Raw genomic sequence first — 20,238 nt, forward strand, 5'->3', positions numbered from 1 at the left:
AAAGTGATTTAAAGGGATTAAGTGCCCATTTGGTTCAAGTTGTGGTTTGTCCTTTTTCCTTTCTTTCTTTTTTTCCTTCTTTTTTTTTTTTCAAAATGAAATGTTTAAAACAAATGCACCTAAAAACAAAATTGAGATTTCAAAAACTATGTGCTTTAAAACAAGTGCAGTTTCAATATGAGATACCAAACAGATACTTAAAATTCTTTTAATTGAAATTGTTAAATGTTTGATAATTTCCCTAAGGAGCTTTAAAAGACTCTTTATAGTTGTAACTTGGAACTTGAAACTTTTAAGGAAAAACTCTAAAATAAATTATCATGCATGTAGGTGCATGATTGTAAAACTTTTTTAATAGTTCTATAGTTACAATTATGAAGAAATGAGAATTTGAACCCTACACTTCTTCATTGGTGACACTTTGAGGTACTAGTTGAGATCCAATAGTAATGTGACTTGCAATTATGACATTAAATTAAGCAAATAAAAATATTATGTCCTAATATCAAAAATAAAATAAAATAACAAACAAAATAATATGAGAAATTGTTATTAGTAGAGTATAGAGTAAAATATGCAAAATGGGACCGGTGATTTTTATTCAAACAAGGCTTATTGCCTTGAGATTATAGCAATGCCATTAGTTTAGCATGTCAATTGTCAAGAATAAGAACAATTAGGTCTATCCGTTTCTTTCATCAAATTTTTAAACATATTCCCCCCATCTCAGTTCAATGTATCTTCCACCAGCTACAGAATTAGTCACAAATGGAATAAAGCTTAATGGGACCATTAGATGTAGATAATATGGGTTTGTTACAATTTGAGATTCAAGTAATCAAATTGGGCCATCTAACCCCTTTTTTCACCTGCTTAAGAAAAGGGAAGAGAGGAGAGGAACCACCACCTAAGGAAACAAAAAGAGGGCCATTTATTAATTGAACCTGAAATTTTCAAATTAGTTAGTAATAATTTTACATTTTCTATGATTTTGGATCAACTTATAATTCATCCCTATCGCGTAAATGTCTTTCATTCTAAATTATGGAGATCAAAAGTCAAGAAATTATGTCACTAAAATCTCATATGATCACATAAAACACCATAATGTCAGTGTTCATTTTGCCTAGTGACACTTTTGAATTCCTTCAAACTTCAGCCAAATAGAGAGAAGGATACAAAACATATTATATCCTTCTTCATAATGGTATCTTAGAGGAAATTATTAAATCAATCCAAGCTTAATGAGCAAGGCCACGTTTGGTACAGCACAAAGGTGATTGCATAAAAATAAAAATAATTATTACAAAAGTATAAAAAATAGTAATGGAATGATTATCTACTTGGTGATAACATAGGAATAAAACCATAAATATGTATAATCCACAATTTTGTAGGACATGATAAGTTGGTGGACTGGAATCACATTTCATTCAAATTTTATAATATATCCTTATTTATAAAATTATATTTTATTGTAGATCTAGCTTAGAACTTAAATCTATAAAGTGAAATTATTTATAACTTTAACCAAATTTTTTTTTTAATTAATAATATGTTCCTTTGACCTTTGTTCAAAAATAGTACCTCCATATATATATATATATATATATATATATGTGTGTGTGTGTGTGTGTGTGTTTAAGGAACTATTTTCACAGATTTTTAGATAAGAAATATTTCCTATAACAAAAACATTAAGAAAACAATAGAATAATAGTTTTAAACATGTCCTAAGTTTTATTGACAAAAACAAAGAGGGAATTCGATTATTAATTCCATCATAATCTATTATAACTGCCCATGATGACCATGAGTAGTAATTTATTCACTAGCAAATATTTGGAAAATAGTAATAGACCACCCCAAAAAAAAAAAGATAACCTTTTTTTTTTTCAATAATTTTGATATTTGTGATACACACACCAAAAAGTGAAAAAGAGTTAAACTACAAGACTTTTGTCAAAATCACCGAAAAAACATAAATAAGTTCAACTACAAAATTCTTGTCAAAAAATTGATGTCTATTAATATAAGAAGTAGATATTTTATTTAGGGGGTTATTTGTATTCATGTTGTACCAATTATTTTACGTTATAAGTTTTAAAAAAAAAAATTAGGGCTCATTTGGTACATGTGTTTTTTTTTTTTTTAGAAACACACACACACACACACACACATATAGGGGAAGAGGGATGAGATAAGGGAATATAGTCACATACCAATACCAAAATTGCATGCAGCAGTTGAGAAAGGGTTTATCACTTGCTCCGCGATACTAACTGCCGCATGCAATTTTGGTGTTAGCGTGTGAGTGTATTCTCTTATCTTATCATCTTCCCCTATATATATGTGTGTGTGTGTTTCTAAAAAAAAAAAGATACTCAGTGTTGTTGAGTCGTTCCACATCAGTAAGGTGTGATATTGAGAAGGAGTTTATCACTTAGTCTGGTACATGTGTTTAAACATATGTTTTTAGTTTTTAAGTAACATTATACTATTTCTACACACCTTTTCACCTACATGTATTTCCAAAAAATAAAAATAACATTACTAGAATAACATTACCAAACAACCCCTTAATCGTGTCATCCTACTGTTACTATGTTCATACTTATACCCGTGTTTGGCTATTGACCATAGACTCTAGAGCATAGCAAGCAAAGTGATGATTGTCTTGTCCCGTTACAAAACCAAAGTTGTAAAGACATCCTTAATTTTACACTTTAATATGAATAAAGTTTCTCTCCAAACTAGTTTGGAGAGAAACCCTTCAAACTTATCATATATTTTTATATTGAGTATGAAATTTGAAAATCTAACTGTTGGATTGCATGTTCTTATTATATCCTTCATGCTTGCAAAATTTCAAGAAAATTAAAAATTAATTACTATGTCATCAAATAAATGTTAAAATTTTAAGATTTTGTAATATAAAATTTTGTATAAAAAATAAGTTCATCGATTAAATAGTAAATAAAATCTGATTTGAACAAAATTTAATATACATGTTAAGAGCATAAGTAACATAAAATTCAACAGTTAAATTTTTAAAATTTACACCTAAAAAGAGATATATGATAAATGATAAATTTAGAGGGAAACTTTGTACATTCAATATGGACCTCGATTGTATATAAACCCTTTTCCTTTTTTTAATCATCCATATATTGTAATTTGTTAGAGCCTATAAAGGCTATGTGGGGTTGCCACTGACAAACGGCTACTTCAAGTCTTCTATGAATGGGTTCACATGTCAATTTATCACTCTCTCTCTTTTCCATATCACGATACGTTTCAATTATCTCTCACTGTATCTTTGAGTTAACGACTCTGGGGCTCGGCTTCGACAGCTACACAGACTTTGTTGAAACATGGTTTCACTTTCACAGTCACATTCACATTCACAGGCTGCTCTGTACCATGTTGGGTCCCCCTAGACTTACAGCAAAAGATCAGGACCATTAAAATATTATGAAACTTCAAACTTTACGGTCAAACTATGGCAAAGTTGGTGCTATGGTGGACATTCAACAGTCCACTGTGGAAATTTTCTAATGAAAGAGAAATAGTTTTGATCATTGGTATTGTTTGGGGCACAAAGTGACCACAATCATAGCAATGTCTCCTCTAACGGTTCGTGAGCATAAGAGGTTAATCATGACTGTCCAACTCATTGACTCTCTGGCTAATCTTCTTGTTCAGCCAGTCAGATCATTTCCTATAGGCTCTCACACTATTTTTCCGTAGTTGTTAAATATGGCAAGGTTATGATTGATCTAAATATCCTTTTAGTACGAATTCAATTAGTCATTAAATCGTATGTGAAATAGTATTATGAATGGAATTTGTTAATTCTATAAGGACAAACAATAATTAATTATTTTTGAAAATATTTTTTTAAAAATTAAAAAAGTATTGATAATTTTTTTTTAATTTCAGAGAAAATATTTTCAAAAATAAATGGCTTAACCGGATCCTTAATGAATAATGATTAATATGATTCTCCACAAAAAAAATATATATATATATATCTATATATTTATATATATTTGATGACAAATACTTTGCAATGCATAATTTTCTAAAATAAAAATACACTTATAAATAATTTATTGATTTACATACTAAAATAAAAATAAAATAAAATTATTTATTATCAAAAATTGAGATATTTCATTCCATCTTGTCAAAATTACTTATTCTTTTAATTAAATAATTTCTATGTGAAATTAAAAATCATATATATTTTTTCTTAAAACTTTACTTTTAAATAAATAATATTTTTTTAAAGAAAGTTTCAACCTAATCAAAACACCAGTCGATTTTTGGTGTATGTGAAAATGAAGCCCAGATCTCTTAAAACTATTTAAAAAAATAAATAATTATCTTATGCATTTAATATATGTATCATTTTTCTTATAATATATGAATCATATATATCTATAAAAGTCGCACAAAATAAAAAAGAGACGATGCATTTATGGAATACATGAGGTACCTCTCTCACTAGTGAGATTTATTGATAAATATTTTTTGTACTCAATTTTTTTCATCTCACTAAGCTGTACTCAGCATTCATGTTGGAAAAGAAATGAACCAAAAGAGGAGGGAATAAATAAAATAAAATAAAATAAGTTCACACATTATAAAAATGAGAATGTCCTCATTAGATTAGGCCAGGCAAAACTTCCAACAAAATATCGCGAGAAATTGCTTGGCCTGACTGAATAAAGTATTTGGAGACATTACAGTAAAGATTCTTTGGCCAACTTTCTCTTTTCCCATTTTTCTTTTTTCTTCTTTTCTCTAATATTTGTCCATCTTCCCAAGGTCTTGCTTACTGAACCTTTAACCATTCTTCAACACTGCCTCTTTTCCATCACTGTCAAAGCTCTCTCTCTCTCTCTCTCTCTCTCTCTCTCACCATTGTGTAACTAAAGCTTTCTCATCACTTGGTTTTCTGCTACTGAAAGGTAAGCTCTGTAAACCCCCCCTCTCCTCATATTCTGTACTTGGATTTTTCTTTTCTTTTTTCTCCAACGGTCATTTTTTTTTTCTTTCTCTTTCATCCTAGATGATATGTTTCCCTTGGTCTTGTTTGTTCTTCTTCTTCTCTGCAACTCTTATGGTCTAGTGGGTTCTTTGAATGATGAAGGGTATGCCCTTTTGTCATTCAAACAGAGCATTAAGGAAGACCCAGAAGGGTCTCTGAGTAACTGGAACTCTTCTGATGAGAGTCCTTGTTCATGGAATGGGATTACATGCAAGGAAGTAAAAGTTATTTCTGTTAGCATTCCAAAAAAGAAACTTTATGGGTTTCTTCCTTCTACTCTTAGAGATCTTTCTCAGCTCCGCCATTTGAATTTGAGGAACAATAAATTGTTTGGGACCTTGCCTGCTGAGCTCTTTCAAGCTCAGGGGCTACAAAGTTTGGTCCTTTATGGGAATTCCTTATCTGGGTCTGTGCCAACTGAGATTGGGAAGCTCAAATACCTCCAAACCTTAGATTTATCCCAGAACTTCTTTAATGGGTCTTTACCCAGTTCAATTATTCAATGCAAGAGACTCAAAGCCCTTGATCTTAGTCAAAATAATCTCACTGGTTCTCTGCCAGATGGGTTTGGGACTAGTTTGGTTTCCCTGGAAAAACTTGATCTTTCATTCAATAAATTCAATGGTTCAATTCCTAGTGACATGGGAAACTTGTCTAGCTTGCAAGGCACTGTTGATTTGTCTCATAATCTTTTCTCCGGTTCCATCCCAGCTAGCCTTGGAAACCTCCCTGAGAAGGTTTATATTGATCTCACTTATAACGATTTGAGTGGGCCTATACCACAAAATGGTGCTCTGATGAACAGAGGACCGACAGCTTTTATTGGGAATCCTGGGCTTTGTGGCCCTCCATTGAAGAACCTATGTTCTTCAGATACCTTTGGTGCAAGTTCACCTTCCTCAATTCCATTTTTGCCGGATAACAACCCGCCTGGGAATCCTGATGATAATCCTGGAAAAAGTGGGAAAGCAAGAGGGTTAAGTAAGAGTTCTTTAATTGCGATTGTAGTGAGTGATGTAATTGGCATTTGCCTCGTAGGATTGCTGTTCTCGTATTGTTATACTAGGGTTTGTCCTTGTAGCAAGGGTAAGGATGAAAATGGTTATGGTTTTGAGAAGAGAGGTAAGGGAAGGAAGGAGTGCTTGTGCTTTAGGAAGGATGAATCAGAGACTTTATCAGAAAATATTGAGCAGTATGACCTTGTGCCATTGGATACACAAGTGGCTTTTGATTTGGATGAGCTTCTTAAGGCATCAGCTTTTGTTCTAGGAAAGAGTGGAATTGGGATTGTGTACAAAGTTGTGCTTGAAGATGGGCTTATCTTAGCTGTGAGAAGATTGGGTGAAGGGGGTTCTCAAAGGTTTAAGGAATTTCAGACAGAAGTAGAAGCAATTGGAAAGCTAAGGCATCCTAATGTTGTAACCCTCAGAGCCTATTACTGGTCTGTTGATGAGAAGCTGCTCATCTATGATTACATCCCTAATGGAAATCTTGCCACTGCAATTCATGGTAAGTTTCACCAGCCCCTATTTCTCAGCGTAAAGGATTTTTCTTTTCCCTTCTTGATATGGTAGTTATTTAACTTATTTTGACTTCTTATAAATACTTTGATTAATGTTCTGATATATATTTTTAATTGATTTCTTTGGTGTAATGTCATCAGGGAAACCTGGAATGGTATCATTCACACCACCATCATGGTCTGTTCGGTTAAAAATTATGAAAGGAATTGCGAAAGGCATGGTCTATCTACATGAGTTTAGCCCCAAAAAATATGTCCATGGAGACTTGAAGCCCAATAATATACTGCTTGGACAGAACATGGAACCCCACATTTCTGATTTTGGACTTGGGCGCCTTGCTAATATTGCTGGAGGTTCCCCAACACTGCAATCTAGTCGAATGGCCACTGAGAAACCGCAAGAAAGACAACAAAAGAGTGCACCCTCAGAAGTTAATACAGTTACTTCATCTACTAATTTGGGATTTTGTTATCAAGCTCCTGAGGCACTCAAAGTGGTGAAACCGTCACAGAAGTGGGACATTTACTCATATGGGGTGATCTTACTAGAAATGATTACTGGAAGATTGCCTATAGTTCAAGTGGGAACCTCAGAAATGGATCTTGTTCAATGGATTCAGCTCTGTATTGAAGAAAAGAAGCCACTTTCAGATGTTTTGGACCCATATTTGGCTGAAGATGTGGATAAGGAAGAGGAGATTATTGCAGTTCTGAAGATTGCAATGGCTTGTGTTCATAGTAGCCCTGACAGGAGACCCGCAATGAGACACGTCTATGATGCTCTAGACAGGCTTGCCATAGCCACCGATTGAGCAATCCAACAAAACTGTGAATCTGGTCATTCGTGAAGCTTGACATTTAGTTTGCTGACAGATGCATGATTAGCTGAATTTTCCTAAATTGAAAAAGATGAAAAAGAAGAAGGAAACTTGCATCAGAATTGAAAGTCATGGAAGAGAAAATGATTATATGAGAGGTCTCAACGTATTTTGCACAAGCTGGCTGTTAATATTTTTCTGAAAGAATGTCTTTTTCTTCTTGCTCTTATTGCAGACCATTTTGTATCTTCTTGTTTCTTGGTCAATGAAGTTAATTATCTGTTTGCTGTTTCTTTCTCGTTACTCTTAAATTAATTATTAAACAGTGGAGGACAATTAATTTATTCCAGTCACGTGAACTCAAAACCAAGATTGTGATAACTGTCTTACTTGTTTGGCCCCATTCAGCTGAACTCCTTTGCTTTATTTCCCCTAGAATGCTTTACCTTACTAGATTATGTGGTGCATTTTTTGAACATACTAAAATCATTCTGGAAATTATAGACGTCCTGAATTTAGATAATGTGGTGCATATTGCTTTAGTCTTTCTAATTAGTAATGATTCAGTGATTCTACCTAATACCTATATTAATAGTGCACATCTGAATAGACTGAATTGACATATCTTTCTTTTTGTGATGTTGACAACGTCAACTTTGTGTGATATTCACACATCTTTTCTAATCTGAATTGTTCTCAATCTTATTTTTACTTTTCCAGATATCAATTTCAAACTTTCCCCTCCAATTATCCCATATCAAATATAATTCAATCCAACAAAAGAGTGTATGGCAAGCAAGGCAAGCCCGACACTATTTTATATAACCACAAACATAATTTGTTATGATTGGAGCAATATTACTTTTATATGAGATTATTATTGACGTTATTTTTATTATGCACCAATCACAATAAACCATATCCGTAGTTGTGAAAAAATGAAAATTTTGTGTCCCTAAGACTTATTGTTCAACAAATAGTTGATTTTCTAGTACCAACCATGAGGCGAGATTGAAGGGAGTAGACACCACCAATCTGCAAGAACATTCTTAGCTGTCCTTAGATTTATTTGTGGTCTATATGCCTGTTATTTTACTTTAACAGTGGCTTCTTGTCGGAATGTATTTGGTCAATTTTGTCCATTTAGCTTTCTTAACATTGATTATTAAAAAAAAAAAAAACTTTCTTAACATTTTGTATTCTAGTGTTTGAAAAATTAAAAGCTTACTTCCTCACAGTACTTCATGATGGTGCGAGAGTTTCATTTTAAATAATTAATTTTTTGGTATATATACCTTAAGCAATAGCAAGATTTAATTATTTGAAAAGATGAACATTCTTGCTTGGTGTTCTCACACATGCATGCAGACAGATTAGAAAGTAAGTGTTTTTCAACAATTAGTTTGGTGCCTTTCTGAAAGGATCATGACTGATTCTGTAACTAGAAGGCATACATTGTTGCAGAAGTTCATGTACACACTGCTACATTGCCGTTTCAAGTGAAGGCTTAATTGCAAATGACTGATAACATGGAATTGAACAACAATTTATCAGTTTGAAATGAGTGATGCATGGACATCCATAATTCAATTGGTTTAACGAACTCAGCATACTGCATGAGGAGACTGAGACAGGAAATTCAGTTTTGTAGATCTTTATAGAATTTATTCAATCGCCCTAATATACATTGCTTTGCAGATCTATGCTGAGAGGCTGTGCAGCCTGTGTGCATCATCTCAGAGGCTAGTTGAAAGCAGCAAAGCCCTATGTTAAGAACTTCATTGGAATAGCTTTTTCATGTCATTTGTTAGAGAAAGGAAGCATTCTTTTACCATTTCCTTGGACGCAGAATTTGGCAATTTGCTTATATTTGAGCATGTTTTGTGCACATTGATGGTTCGTCATATATAAAAGAGGCTTAAGCTTTTTTAGCAGACAAGGATTTGGTCAATAGACGTTAATGCATCGAAGTGACACTTTTGGAAGTTTCTTCAAGAAACAAAGGTTTGTCTCCATTTAGGCAAGACTTTTTTTCAGTACTAATTTTGTTTACTATTAAAACGAGAGGAAGAGATTTACAGAACAGTAATGAAATAAAACTTGCAAATGCATGTTTCTCCTTTTGGGTTTATTCTGCCCCCCTAATTAACTGCCACGTTGATGCACTCTGGTCAGCTTAGATATGTATCCATACTATTACTGTGCTATATTTATAACTGCAGTGTGATTGAATGGTATTGTATCTACCACACCTACTACAATGTGGTGGTAGCAATTGAGCAGAAATTGACAAGCAGGTTGGCTAAGAGAGGAAGAAAATATTTGGTGGCTTAAGATAATCACATTAATGGTTTGAGATACTGTTATGACTTCACAGGTAGTATCAAATGTTGAGGCATCAGAGGACGGTATTCTAAACGAGAAACAGTAACAGTTTTGATTCCAGTTTTGCTCTCTCTAGAAAGACAGGAAAGCGGGAGAACGAATGAGATGGATATTTCTAGTTTTTGGCTTTAGGCAGAAGCTACCTTTATGCTTGACACATGCGAAAAGCTTACATCCATCATCCACTCTGCACTACATTGTATCTATGTTGTTGATGTGGTCTTCTATATGCCAAATTGCCAATATAATCACCCGCTATATGCTACTAAAGTATTATGCTCTCACAGTCATTCAGGAAGGTTAGAATAGTATCACCAATGTGTTAAGAGGGCAATCCCTCAGTGATTGAATTGTCATTATTCAGTGAATGGTATTCACTGATCAATATGTACTTAGAGAAATACATATTGTGGCATTATCTGCAGTTTTACACACTCGAGAGAAGAAAAACATGTAACAAACTGGACTGTAAGATGATGTAGCACTTCGTTAAAGCTACTTCTTTTTTCAATTTTTCTTAAGGCGTTTTGTGTATTGAACAATTCATTACATGCGATCTATAGTTGTGATTATCTTTATTTTTAAATAAGTTATCTTGTGATTCTCTATCAGGATTGTTTTGCTATTCCCAAGTTACAAGAACTATTTTCAGGCCACAAACAAACGAGGGCACAGACTGCTTTTCGAACAATTCCATGTACTAAAGAGCTTGAGCAGAACATGTCTTAAGATAGTTGAAAGTTGATCCCAAACAACCTTACTGGCATTTACAATTTAGTACTCAAGAGGCCCAGCAAAACAAACACTCATCAGGATTCCACATGCAATTTACTCAGAAGTTGTGAGGGCCAAAATGATTTTGGAATACATTTTCTTAAAAAGTTGTTAACTTAATCTACTTTTAGCTCAGAGATGCTTCAAAACCAGAGAGTGGGAAGAGGCGATGAGCTGGTGAGGAAAACTTAGGTAAATTTTGATGAACCTGGAAGAAGAGGCTGAAGAGCTACATTCTTTTGTGCAATCCTCAGCCGCTTCACACATTCCACAAATTCCCTGTCACCAATGGGAGGGGGGGTTAAGAAAAAAAGAATATTAACACAATGGTTCCAAAACTATGACACTATAGCGTTCCATCTAACAAAGAAAGCGAAAAATGCAGATTCTGGAAAAAAAAAAAAAAAAAAAAACGATGGTGACAAAAAAGAACCTACTTCCATGGCACATCACCTACAGCTCTCCATTTGTCCTCTCTATCCTTATAGAACAGTGAGAATTCTGAGCCAGCCTGGAACAACCTTAACCCGGATGCCGATTGCCTACCTGAAATATTCAATTGGTTATTTACTTCCATTCCAACATGTATTATTCTCAATCTTCAGAAAAAGATTATTGGTACCTACCAAACATTTCTTCTAGCTGAAGTGCTAGGCTAGAGTAACCACCATGATCAAGTATGCAAATTTTCCGGCCAACTACAATCCCATCCATGTTAACTTTCACAAAAGCCCACCTTTCTTTGCTTTGGACTCCATCAGCCTCTTCATCACAATCTTCAGTTATACTTCTTGGATTCAAAGTGTCTGAACTTTTCAAGTTCAGGTTAGCTGGGGGCCAACCTAGGAGTTCATCATATCCCTCAAGGCTTTCCACTGATCCAAATCCAAATTCTAGTTAATACATTGCAGTTACTGTTAAAATTATTTTTATTTATCTGTTTATTGAACCCTGGTTCTCCTTATAAAGAAGACCAGACAATACCACTGAGTTACGAGACTACTGGCAACAGTTACGGTTACTAAATGGAAAGACTCAGACATAATTTGCCTCGAGTATTTTGTACAGGTATAACATAACCAACCAATACCATGAATATGATAAATGATATACATAATAGGAAATTGTCACCACATCCTCCCATGAAATCCTATCTTTTCCTGGTACAAATTACTTACATAAACCCAAATGAATAACATAAATTATCAATTCAAGGCAATAAAGCCTTAATCTCTCTACTACATGGGGTTGGTTAAAGCTAGTGACTCTTACATAAACAACCAAAGCAAAGGAAGGAAGAGCGTACGATTTCCTGAAGGATGATAAGCCTCAGGTTGCAGAGTTCTCAGGCTAAGACCCAGATCAATGAAGCCATCATCTTCCTTGGCTTGGTAATAAACTGACTGAAAAAAGCCTGATGTGTTTGAATCCATTGGAATACTGCACAAAACAACTTTTACGCAGTTAAGTTGTCGGTAGCTACTATGTTATGCCGATTTGTATCCAATGGAGGTACCAATTTATAGTATGTTCGAGCCAAAAACAACTCAACATGTGAAGCAGAAAAGCAAACGGATTGTGGGGGCCAGTTAAAGTACAAATTGAAGACAAGAAAGCGTACTCCATTATCTATTATTGAATGATGCTTATCTTTTTCTGCTACTATCAACATGCAAGTAGCCAAGTAGACAACATAGTAGAAAACACCACGAGAACAAGGGATGGCCAAAGTGATCTTAAAAAAAGTAGTTTCGGATTCTGCCACCTAACATTGCTACAAAAGTTTCAGACTCCTCAGGTTGGTATGGTATCCCAGGGTGACTAGGGGCAATTTCCAATGCCTGATAATAAGTTTGAACTTCTTGGACCAACATGTTAATAAACAATAAGTAATGCATATATAGTGACAACTGCAATACACGTTAAAAAATTGAAACCTAAAATTGCCACTAATTTTGCTACATTTTGCTTCATGTGTGCTGTGAATATACAATATTGACAGTGGTACCACTGGTGGCCTGAAATTAATGCTCTTTAAATTTGGTTCACTCAAATTATGATTGGACTCCATATTAGTTTATACTATGACTTCTTTCTTAGAGTGGTCTATTTAGCATTTGGGTTTTGTATAGTGTCATTGTGTCACTATTGTGCTCTCTCTAATTTCTTAAGTCTTAACTAGTATCTACCTCTCTCCCACTAAAGTTTCCTCAAGTTATACAAGATTACCAAGTTGGCAAGCACCGCTAGTTACATATGCGCTATATTTCAAAAAGATTAATAAATATACAATTAAGTACCTCCTAATTATTTATGGCAAATATTAACAAGCATCGTGCAGTGCTTGTTAAGGTTGAACTAATGCAGATCTTACTTAATAAAAAAAATTAGATAAATAAAAGAAAGATACATAAAGCTGACTCCACCGCTTATAGTCATATTTCTTTCTTCCTATGAAGTTGGCCCTACAACCTATAAGGCCGGTACCTGTTAATACATACCCGCATAACACGCTTATTTTATTCGATCGACATAGATATTCTCATATTCCTTGCATATGTTTTTTTTTTTTTTTGCTGAATATCTTGCACATGTATTTACTATAACCCAAGTGATAGTAACAATATAGAACAAACCTGCATGATTCACCATGCCAGAAGTGTCAAAGCAAATCTTGCCCCAAAAATGAATGACTTCTTAACTTTTGGGTCGACACACATGATTAAAGGGAAGACAGCAGTCCAATCCCAAAAAGAGGTTCGGCTCCAGAATGGGCTGCACGATCAGACCTAAATGTAAATGGGCTTGAGTTTCAATATATTTTTATATAAGGCACAGATTTCTAATTGAGACAAGTCTGAGATGAGTCCAGTGAAGTTCATGCTACTCGGTTCTCTAGGTTACAGTAAATGTTTCTCACCATTAACTTCCTACACCTAGACCTTAATGAGCAGTGTTCACACTGTGTACAGTAAATGTTTGTCAAACTATTAAAGTCCTACTTCCTAGACCGTAATGCATAAAAACGGCTATGAATCATGGCTACAGAATTTCATGCGCAACGACTTTTACCTTTGTTCAGCTTTCACTTCCTGAATCAAAGGGATGATCTTGAAATTGATGCAGTTGCACCGGGTGCAATTCACCTTCTCCTCTCTCACATTTTTTTTTTTTTTACATTTTATATTTTAAATTTGTACTTTTTACTTTTGTTAACTTTTTTTTTTAATCAATAATTGAGATTAAAAGTTACTTTTTGTAACTATCAATTTCAACCATGGATAGTAATTGCACCGGATTCAAATCCGTATTTACTATGACCCAATTGATAGTAGGGTCTGATAACAAATCTGTTTTTGAAAATATTTTATTGAGAATTGAAAAAACTGTTAAATTTTTTTTAATTTTCAATCAATTTTTTTTAAAAAAAATAGTTTACTATTATGCCTAAAGCAGTAAAATCGTTGACGATAACAATATAAAACCAGCCTGCATGATTCACCATGCCAGAAGTGTCAAAGCAATCTTGCCCCAAAAATGAATGACTTGTTATCTTATTTCAACAAACATGATTAATGGGAAGACAGCAGTCCAATCCCAAAAAGAGGTTCGGCCCCAGAATGGGGCTGCAAGATCAGACCTAAATGTAAATGGGCTTGAGTTTCAATATATTTTTATATAAGGCACAAATTTCTAATTGAGACAAGTCTGAGATGAGTCCAGTGAAGTTGATGCTACTCTGTTCACTAGGTTACAGTAAATGTTTCTCACTAGTAACTTATGGAGAATGTTAACCAGCACAAGCTGAAAAAAAATTTGTCAAGCAAAAAAAAATCTCAAATAATAGTTACGGTAGGGACATGATTTTCAGACCAAGCCCAAAATGTAAGAGATCTTGGCCCAATGAACCCAGTACAATAAATTTGTAGAGAGTGGGTCAAAGAGCTAGGTTTTAGTGCATAGATAACAGTTAATATGGTTTTGGATGATGAGCTAACAAGAATTGAACCCGGTTTGTGCTAGAAAGTTTGTTCTCAGCACAGTCCGAGGAGCTTTGTTCTAGTATATATTGGATGACAATGGTTACAGGAGTTGTTGAGATTGCTATAGTGCTTTTTCTTCTCTCTTTTTTCATCCTCCTCCTTCTCTGGGATCTCTACCCTTATTTATATTACATTTCTTCCTTTATCCTTACCCTACACGTAGACTACATATGGACAGTTGATGGTTTATGCTGATACTTGTCTCATCAACTCCTTCTAAAAGTCTTCTAGGGTGGCTGTAAGGCTGCCATAATACTGTTGAGAGATCACTTCCTCATTAATGCGGTGGTAGCAACTTTTCCTTAGATATTTTTGAGTCCTTATCCCTCTTGTACGTTCATGATGCTCGTTGCTATCATTAGAACTTCCTGAAAGATCATCCTTGATCATTAGAATCTATACTAGGTTTGCGTTTAGCTTTATCTGAGGAGATAGTACTCCTCGGACTCGGACCACCCATGTTTCTTGGCCAAAACTACATGCTCTCGGCCAAATCCCAAAATCCATGACCCAACAGTTACAAAACTGAAAAATTGATATAAATTAAAGAGTGTGTGCCCTTAAGACACACATTAAACTTTTTATTTTTGAAAATATTTTTTAAAAAATTGAAAAAATTATCAATACTTTTTTAATTTTCAAAAAAATATTTTCAAAAAAGATTAATTAATATATACTTACCACACATATTAGCAAAATTTTAAGTTAAAAAGAAAATACAAAAATTGTGTCAGAAAGAAAAGGTGAAATCGTTAACACAAGCCTTAACTTATTACACCTAGACCTTAATGAGCGCATTGAGCAGAGTTCACACTGTGTACAGCAAATGTTTGTCAAACTATTAAAGTCCTACTTCCTAGACCTTAATGCATAAAAACGGCTATGAATCATAGCTACAGAATTTCATGCGCAACGACTTTTACCTTTGTTCAGCTTTCACTTCCTGAATCAAGGGATGCTTTCCAAATTGACGAGAAAATCATTTTATCTGTCACAACATTAAGCGATTTTGTCATTTATGTACTTAAACATATATTTTTAATTTTTAAATAAAATTACATATTTTTATTCATTTTTTAAATCAAACATATTTTCAAAGAATACAAACAACGTTATTAGAACAAGGTTACCAAACCATCTCTAATTTTTAATGAGTCATGATAATTAGGGCCTTGAGAGAATCTTAATAAATCATATTAAAAAAAGTTTTTCACGCTATTTATATGAAAAATATAAAAAATTATCTAAAAAATTATTACTTTTTATTTATCTATAAAATATTTTTAAAAATAACTTATAAATCATTGTTTTTATAGCATTCGTTAACATTCCCTATTTTTAATAAGGCCATATTATCAAGTGCCTTTAAGGCAATTATTAATAAATCATTTAAAAAAAGTTTTGACATCACTTTCATAAGAAATATAAAAAACAATCAAAACAATTATTTTAATTATTTTTTACAACACTTAGTTCATCGCATAGCTATGTTAGTAAAAAAATACATGGTATTTTTTTTGTTTTAGGGGTCACTCTTGGGACAATTGTTAATAAATAATTTTAAAAAAAATTGACACTATATATATTTAAAAAAAAACAGTTAGAATAATTTTTTAAAAAAGTTTTTAAAAATAACTTCTAAACCAATGCTTAAAACACCCATTAACATTTCCCCATTTAAATATTCTTTCTTTCTACGAAGTGCCTTTATTTTTGTTATAGCCTTAAAGGGTGCACTCTCCGGTATTAGAACTATATATATATATATATATATTTTTTTTTTGAAATAAAACTCAAACTTTCATTAATAACTGAGATTGAAATACAACAATGCAGCAAGCAACATTAGTAGGGCCAACTCTAGCATTTTGATCTAACATTAGCAACCTATGGAGAAATGGGGGCTCGGTCCCAAACCAAGTCTAAGTCATCTCAGACTTTCTGGCATGCTGAGCTAGCTCGTGTGCCACGTTGTTGTAGGCCCTTTTCAGGTGGAGGATTCTCCAACTTCCAAACTAATTAAGCAAGTTAAGAATAACTTGGATAATAGGGCCCAAAGTTCCATGGCAAGTACCTGAGTTCACCTCTTGGACAGCAGTGAGGGAGTCTGATTCAATGATTATTTGTGGGAGCTTTAAGTCGCCAGCCAAAAGAACCCCAGACTCAATTGCAAGGACTTCAGTTGTCACGACATCATAAGAAGCATTTAGTAAGACACTTCTTGCAGCAACCAGCATACCTCTACAATCGCGAATCACAACCCCGACACTAGAAAGTCTGCCATCATCAGCCGTAGCTCCATCTACATTTATCTTGAACGTGTCAGGAGGTGAAGCTACCCAGCCCACACCAAGGGGCTGCTGCCTGAGAAAGTTTGCTGTAATGGCACCCTTGTAGTCACACCGAAGCCTTTGGGCATGATCCCAAACCTGGAAGGGTGTAAGGCAAGGCTGCTCGTGTACCACTTGGTTCCTATTGTACCAGATTGACCAAGTTGTGACAAAGAGAATTTTCAAATCCATGGCCGACCCCATTTTCATAATCCTCATAGCTATGTCCGTGATATCCAAATTGCCTTCCCCCAAGTTCATTGGACAGGTCTGCCAACACCACCAAACCTCCCAGGCCTTACTCCAATGAAATAGTGCATGTTTGGTGCTTTCAAGCCCCTTTCCACATAATGGACATGAGCTTTCAATATGGACCCCTCTGGTTTCCAAGTTTAGTCGAGTAGGGAGGCCATTCATGCAGGCTCTCCAAGCGAAAATTTTGATTTTTGCAGGAAGCCTTAGTTGCCACATCTTCTTCCAAAGGGGGGGGGGGGGTCCTATAGTCCCCTGTTGAGCTCTCAACATCCACAGATTGATCCACCAAGGTTAAGGCCACATAGTGCGCGCTCTTTACTGAGAATACCCCACGGTTGTTTCCAATCTAGCCAATGGTGTCTTCGGGCAAGTTAAAGCTGAGAGGAATATTAAGAATGGTTTGTGCTTCAAAGGGGAGAAAGAGGGATCGGACAACATCAACTTTCCAATGCCTAGTGTCTTCATCAATGAGAGAAGAAACCATAGGAAAATCACCAAAATGTCTCTGTGGGCTGCATACTCTATATGTAGTTGGGGTGGGGAGCCATTTGTCCTCCCATATGTGTATGAGTTTCCCATTTCCAACTCTCCACCTAGTATCCCTCCTTATGACATCTAGGCTGTTATAGATGCTTCGCCAAGCGTACGAGGGATTGCTTCCAAGCTTCGCACCTAGTACATCTCCGTAGGGGTAATATTTTGCTTTGTAAATGCGCGCCACCAAGGAGGCTGGATTCATTAGAAGACGCCAACTTTGCTTTGCTAGCATAGCTAGGTTGAAGGCATGGAGATTGCGAAAACCCATGCCCCCATGCCTTTTAGCCTTGCACATCTTTTTCCAGCCAACCTAAGCCATTTTGTCTCTTGGTTTCTCTGGCCCCACCAAAAATTCCTCATCATCCCCTCCAGATCCTCACATAGACCTTTAGGCAAGATAAAGCAACTCATAGTATAGGTGGAAACTGCTTGTGCTACTGCCTTGATAAGAATTTCTTTTCCCCCCATCGATAGCATCTTTTCCTTCCAACCCAAGAGTTTTTTCCCTACCTTTTCTTTAATTTCAGCAAAGACTTGGTTTTTGGACTTTCCTATTAGGGATGGGAGGCCAAGATACTTTTTATGACTTGTATGCTGCATAGGTCCTAGGATGTCCATAATTTCCTCTTTCATTGTGGATGTTGTGTTGTGACTAAAGAAAATAGATGATTTATCCGTATTTACCTGCTGACCTGAGGCTACCTCGTACTACTTTAGAATCTCCATCATTTTATTGCACTCCCGAGTATCTGCCTTACAGAAGAGTAGGCTATCGTCGGCAAAAAATAAATGAGTTACTTTCGGGCTGCCTCTACATGCGGATATACCAGTGAGGGCATTAGTGATGTTTGCTTCTTCAATCAGAGCAGATAAGGCTTCCATGCAAATTAGGAAAAGGTAGGAGGAGAGTGGATCCCCTTGATGCAGCCCCCTAGAGGGTATTATGCTGCCGTGTGCTTCCCAATTAATAATGATGAAGTATGAAACCATGGTGATGCATTTCATAATCCACCCAATCCATCGCTCATGAAATCCCAGCCTACGCATTACTTCCTCAACAAATTTCCACTCCACCCTATCAAAAGCCTTGCTCATATTGAGCTTGACAGCCATAATATCATCTCGTCCTTCTTTCTTATGATCCAAGTAGTGCATCAGTTCAAAGGCTACGAGGATATTATCTGTGATCAGCCTCTCCTGTAAGAAGGCACTTTGATTTTCAGAAATTAGCTGTGGCAAAACTGCTTTGAGACGGTTAGTGAGAACTTTGGATATAAGCTTGTAGGCAACATTACTAAGGCTAATGGGCCAAAACTCCTTCATTCTGTTGGGATGCTTTACTTTCGGCACAAGGGTAATATTAGTTTTGTTTAATTCAGCCATGGGGTTATCCAAGTTAAGCACATTAAGTACCATACTAGAGACATCACAGCCAACAATATTCCAATATTTCTAATAAAAAATGGCAGACATACCGTCGGGGCCGGGAGCCCTAGTTGGGTGCATTTGTTGGAGAGCAACGTTGACCTCGTCTGCAGTTTAGTTTCGAACCAAGCTATCATTCATCCCTCTAGAGACTTTAGCATAAATGAGGCTTACTACTTCATCAATTCAGGTGGGGTTTGTAGTAGTGTAGATGTTCTCGAAATAGGAGATAGCTGTGGCTGCAACACTTTCCTTGCTCTCACACCAGATTCCTTCCTCATTCCATAGACCCAATATAGTGTTCTTTTGTCGCCTCTCTGATGCACGTGAGTGAAAATATTTTGTATTTCGATCCCCCTCACCCAACCATCTAACCCTTGATCTCTACTGCCACCACACTTCTTCCCCATCAAGTAATTCATTTATTTCCTTTTTCAAAATATTAATTTCAGCTCCATTTCGCCTCTCCTTGTCTTGCACTATTAGCTTATGTAAAATCTTCTTCTTTTCTTCAATCTTTTTCGGTATATGTCCAAAGACTCCCATACTCCAACCCGTTAAAGCATTGGAACATTGTTTAAGCCCTGCAGCAAGACCACTCAGAGTGCTAAGATTCGAGCCACTATTCCACACTTCTTCAATGACTTCTTTGCAATTTGCCTTGGTCGTCCACAATGCCTCGAAATGGAACCTGCATTGTTTACTACGCCTCAAGGAGCAAGCCTCAGTTAGAAGGAGGGGGCTGTGGTTAGATGTAGTATTCACAAGGTGGTGCACTTTGATATTACAAAAAAGCTCAAGTCAATCTAATGTTGCGAAGGCTCGATCAAACCTCAAATAGACCCTGTCAATACCTTCCTGATGGTTGCACTAGGTGAAGTCTGCTCCGCAATATCCCATGTCTTTGAAGCCACACCTATTAACTATTCCTCTAAAACTCTCCATCTGGTTTTGAGACCTTAGAGCGCCACCCATTTTTTCCTTCGATGAGAGAATCTCGTTAAAATCTCCAAAACACAACCAAGGAAATTTGAATTGGCGATTCAATGCATCAAGAAAGTTCCATGATTCCTTTCGGCAGTGGGTTTCAGGA

At 35.4% G+C, this 20,238-nt stretch overlaps 2 protein-coding genes across 2 annotated transcripts; one reads left to right on the forward strand and one right to left on the reverse strand.

Moving 5' to 3' along the window:
* The first annotated feature begins 4,772 nt into the window (after positions 1-4,772).
* Positions 4,773-7,687, forward strand: LOC142607893 (receptor protein kinase-like protein ZAR1). Its single transcript, XM_075779551.1, has 2 exons — positions 4,773-6,565; positions 6,720-7,687. The coding sequence occupies exons 1-2, from the start codon at positions 5,083-5,085 to the stop codon at positions 7,388-7,390; spliced, it is 2,154 nt and encodes a 717-aa protein (XP_075635666.1). The 5' UTR covers positions 4,773-5,082; the 3' UTR covers positions 7,391-7,687.
* Positions 7,688-10,490: 2,803 nt separating this feature from the next.
* LOC142607998 (auxin-responsive protein IAA32) lies at positions 10,491-12,056 on the reverse strand. The gene is made up of 4 exons (XM_075779696.1): positions 11,862-12,056; positions 11,178-11,430; positions 10,993-11,097; positions 10,491-10,834 (listed from the first exon to the last, which is right to left on the reverse strand). The coding sequence occupies exons 1-4, from the start codon at positions 11,986-11,988 to the stop codon at positions 10,744-10,746; spliced, it is 576 nt and encodes a 191-aa protein (XP_075635811.1). The 5' UTR covers positions 11,989-12,056; the 3' UTR covers positions 10,491-10,743.
* Positions 12,057-20,238: the final 8,182 nt, after the last annotated feature.

This window comes from Castanea sativa, chromosome 8 (genome assembly GCF_040712315.1).
Source record: "Castanea sativa cultivar Marrone di Chiusa Pesio chromosome 8, ASM4071231v1".
NCBI classification, from domain to species: domain Eukaryota; kingdom Viridiplantae; phylum Streptophyta; class Magnoliopsida; order Fagales; family Fagaceae; genus Castanea; species Castanea sativa.

Excerpts from the sequence above, each read along its gene's own strand:
- LOC142607893 (XM_075779551.1), top strand. The coding sequence starts at position 5,083 with ATGTTTCCCTTGGTCTTGTTTGTTCTTCTTCTTCTCTGCAACTCTTAT. Across the intron at positions 6,566-6,719 it reads TCTTGCCACTGCAATTCATG|GGAAACCTGGAATGGTATCA; the intron begins GTAAGTTTCACC and ends TAATGTCATCAG.
- LOC142607998 (XM_075779696.1), bottom strand. The coding sequence starts at position 11,988 with ATGGATTCAAACACATCAGGCTTTTTTCAGTCAGTTTATTACCAAGCC. Across the intron at positions 11,431-11,861 it reads TTATCATCCTTCAGGAAATC|TGGAAAGCCTTGAGGGATAT; the intron begins GTACGCTCTTCC and ends GATTTGGATCAG. Across the intron at positions 10,835-10,992 it reads GTAGGTGATGTGCCATGGAA|GGAATTTGTGGAATGTGTGA; the intron begins GTAGGTTCTTTT and ends CATTGGTGACAG.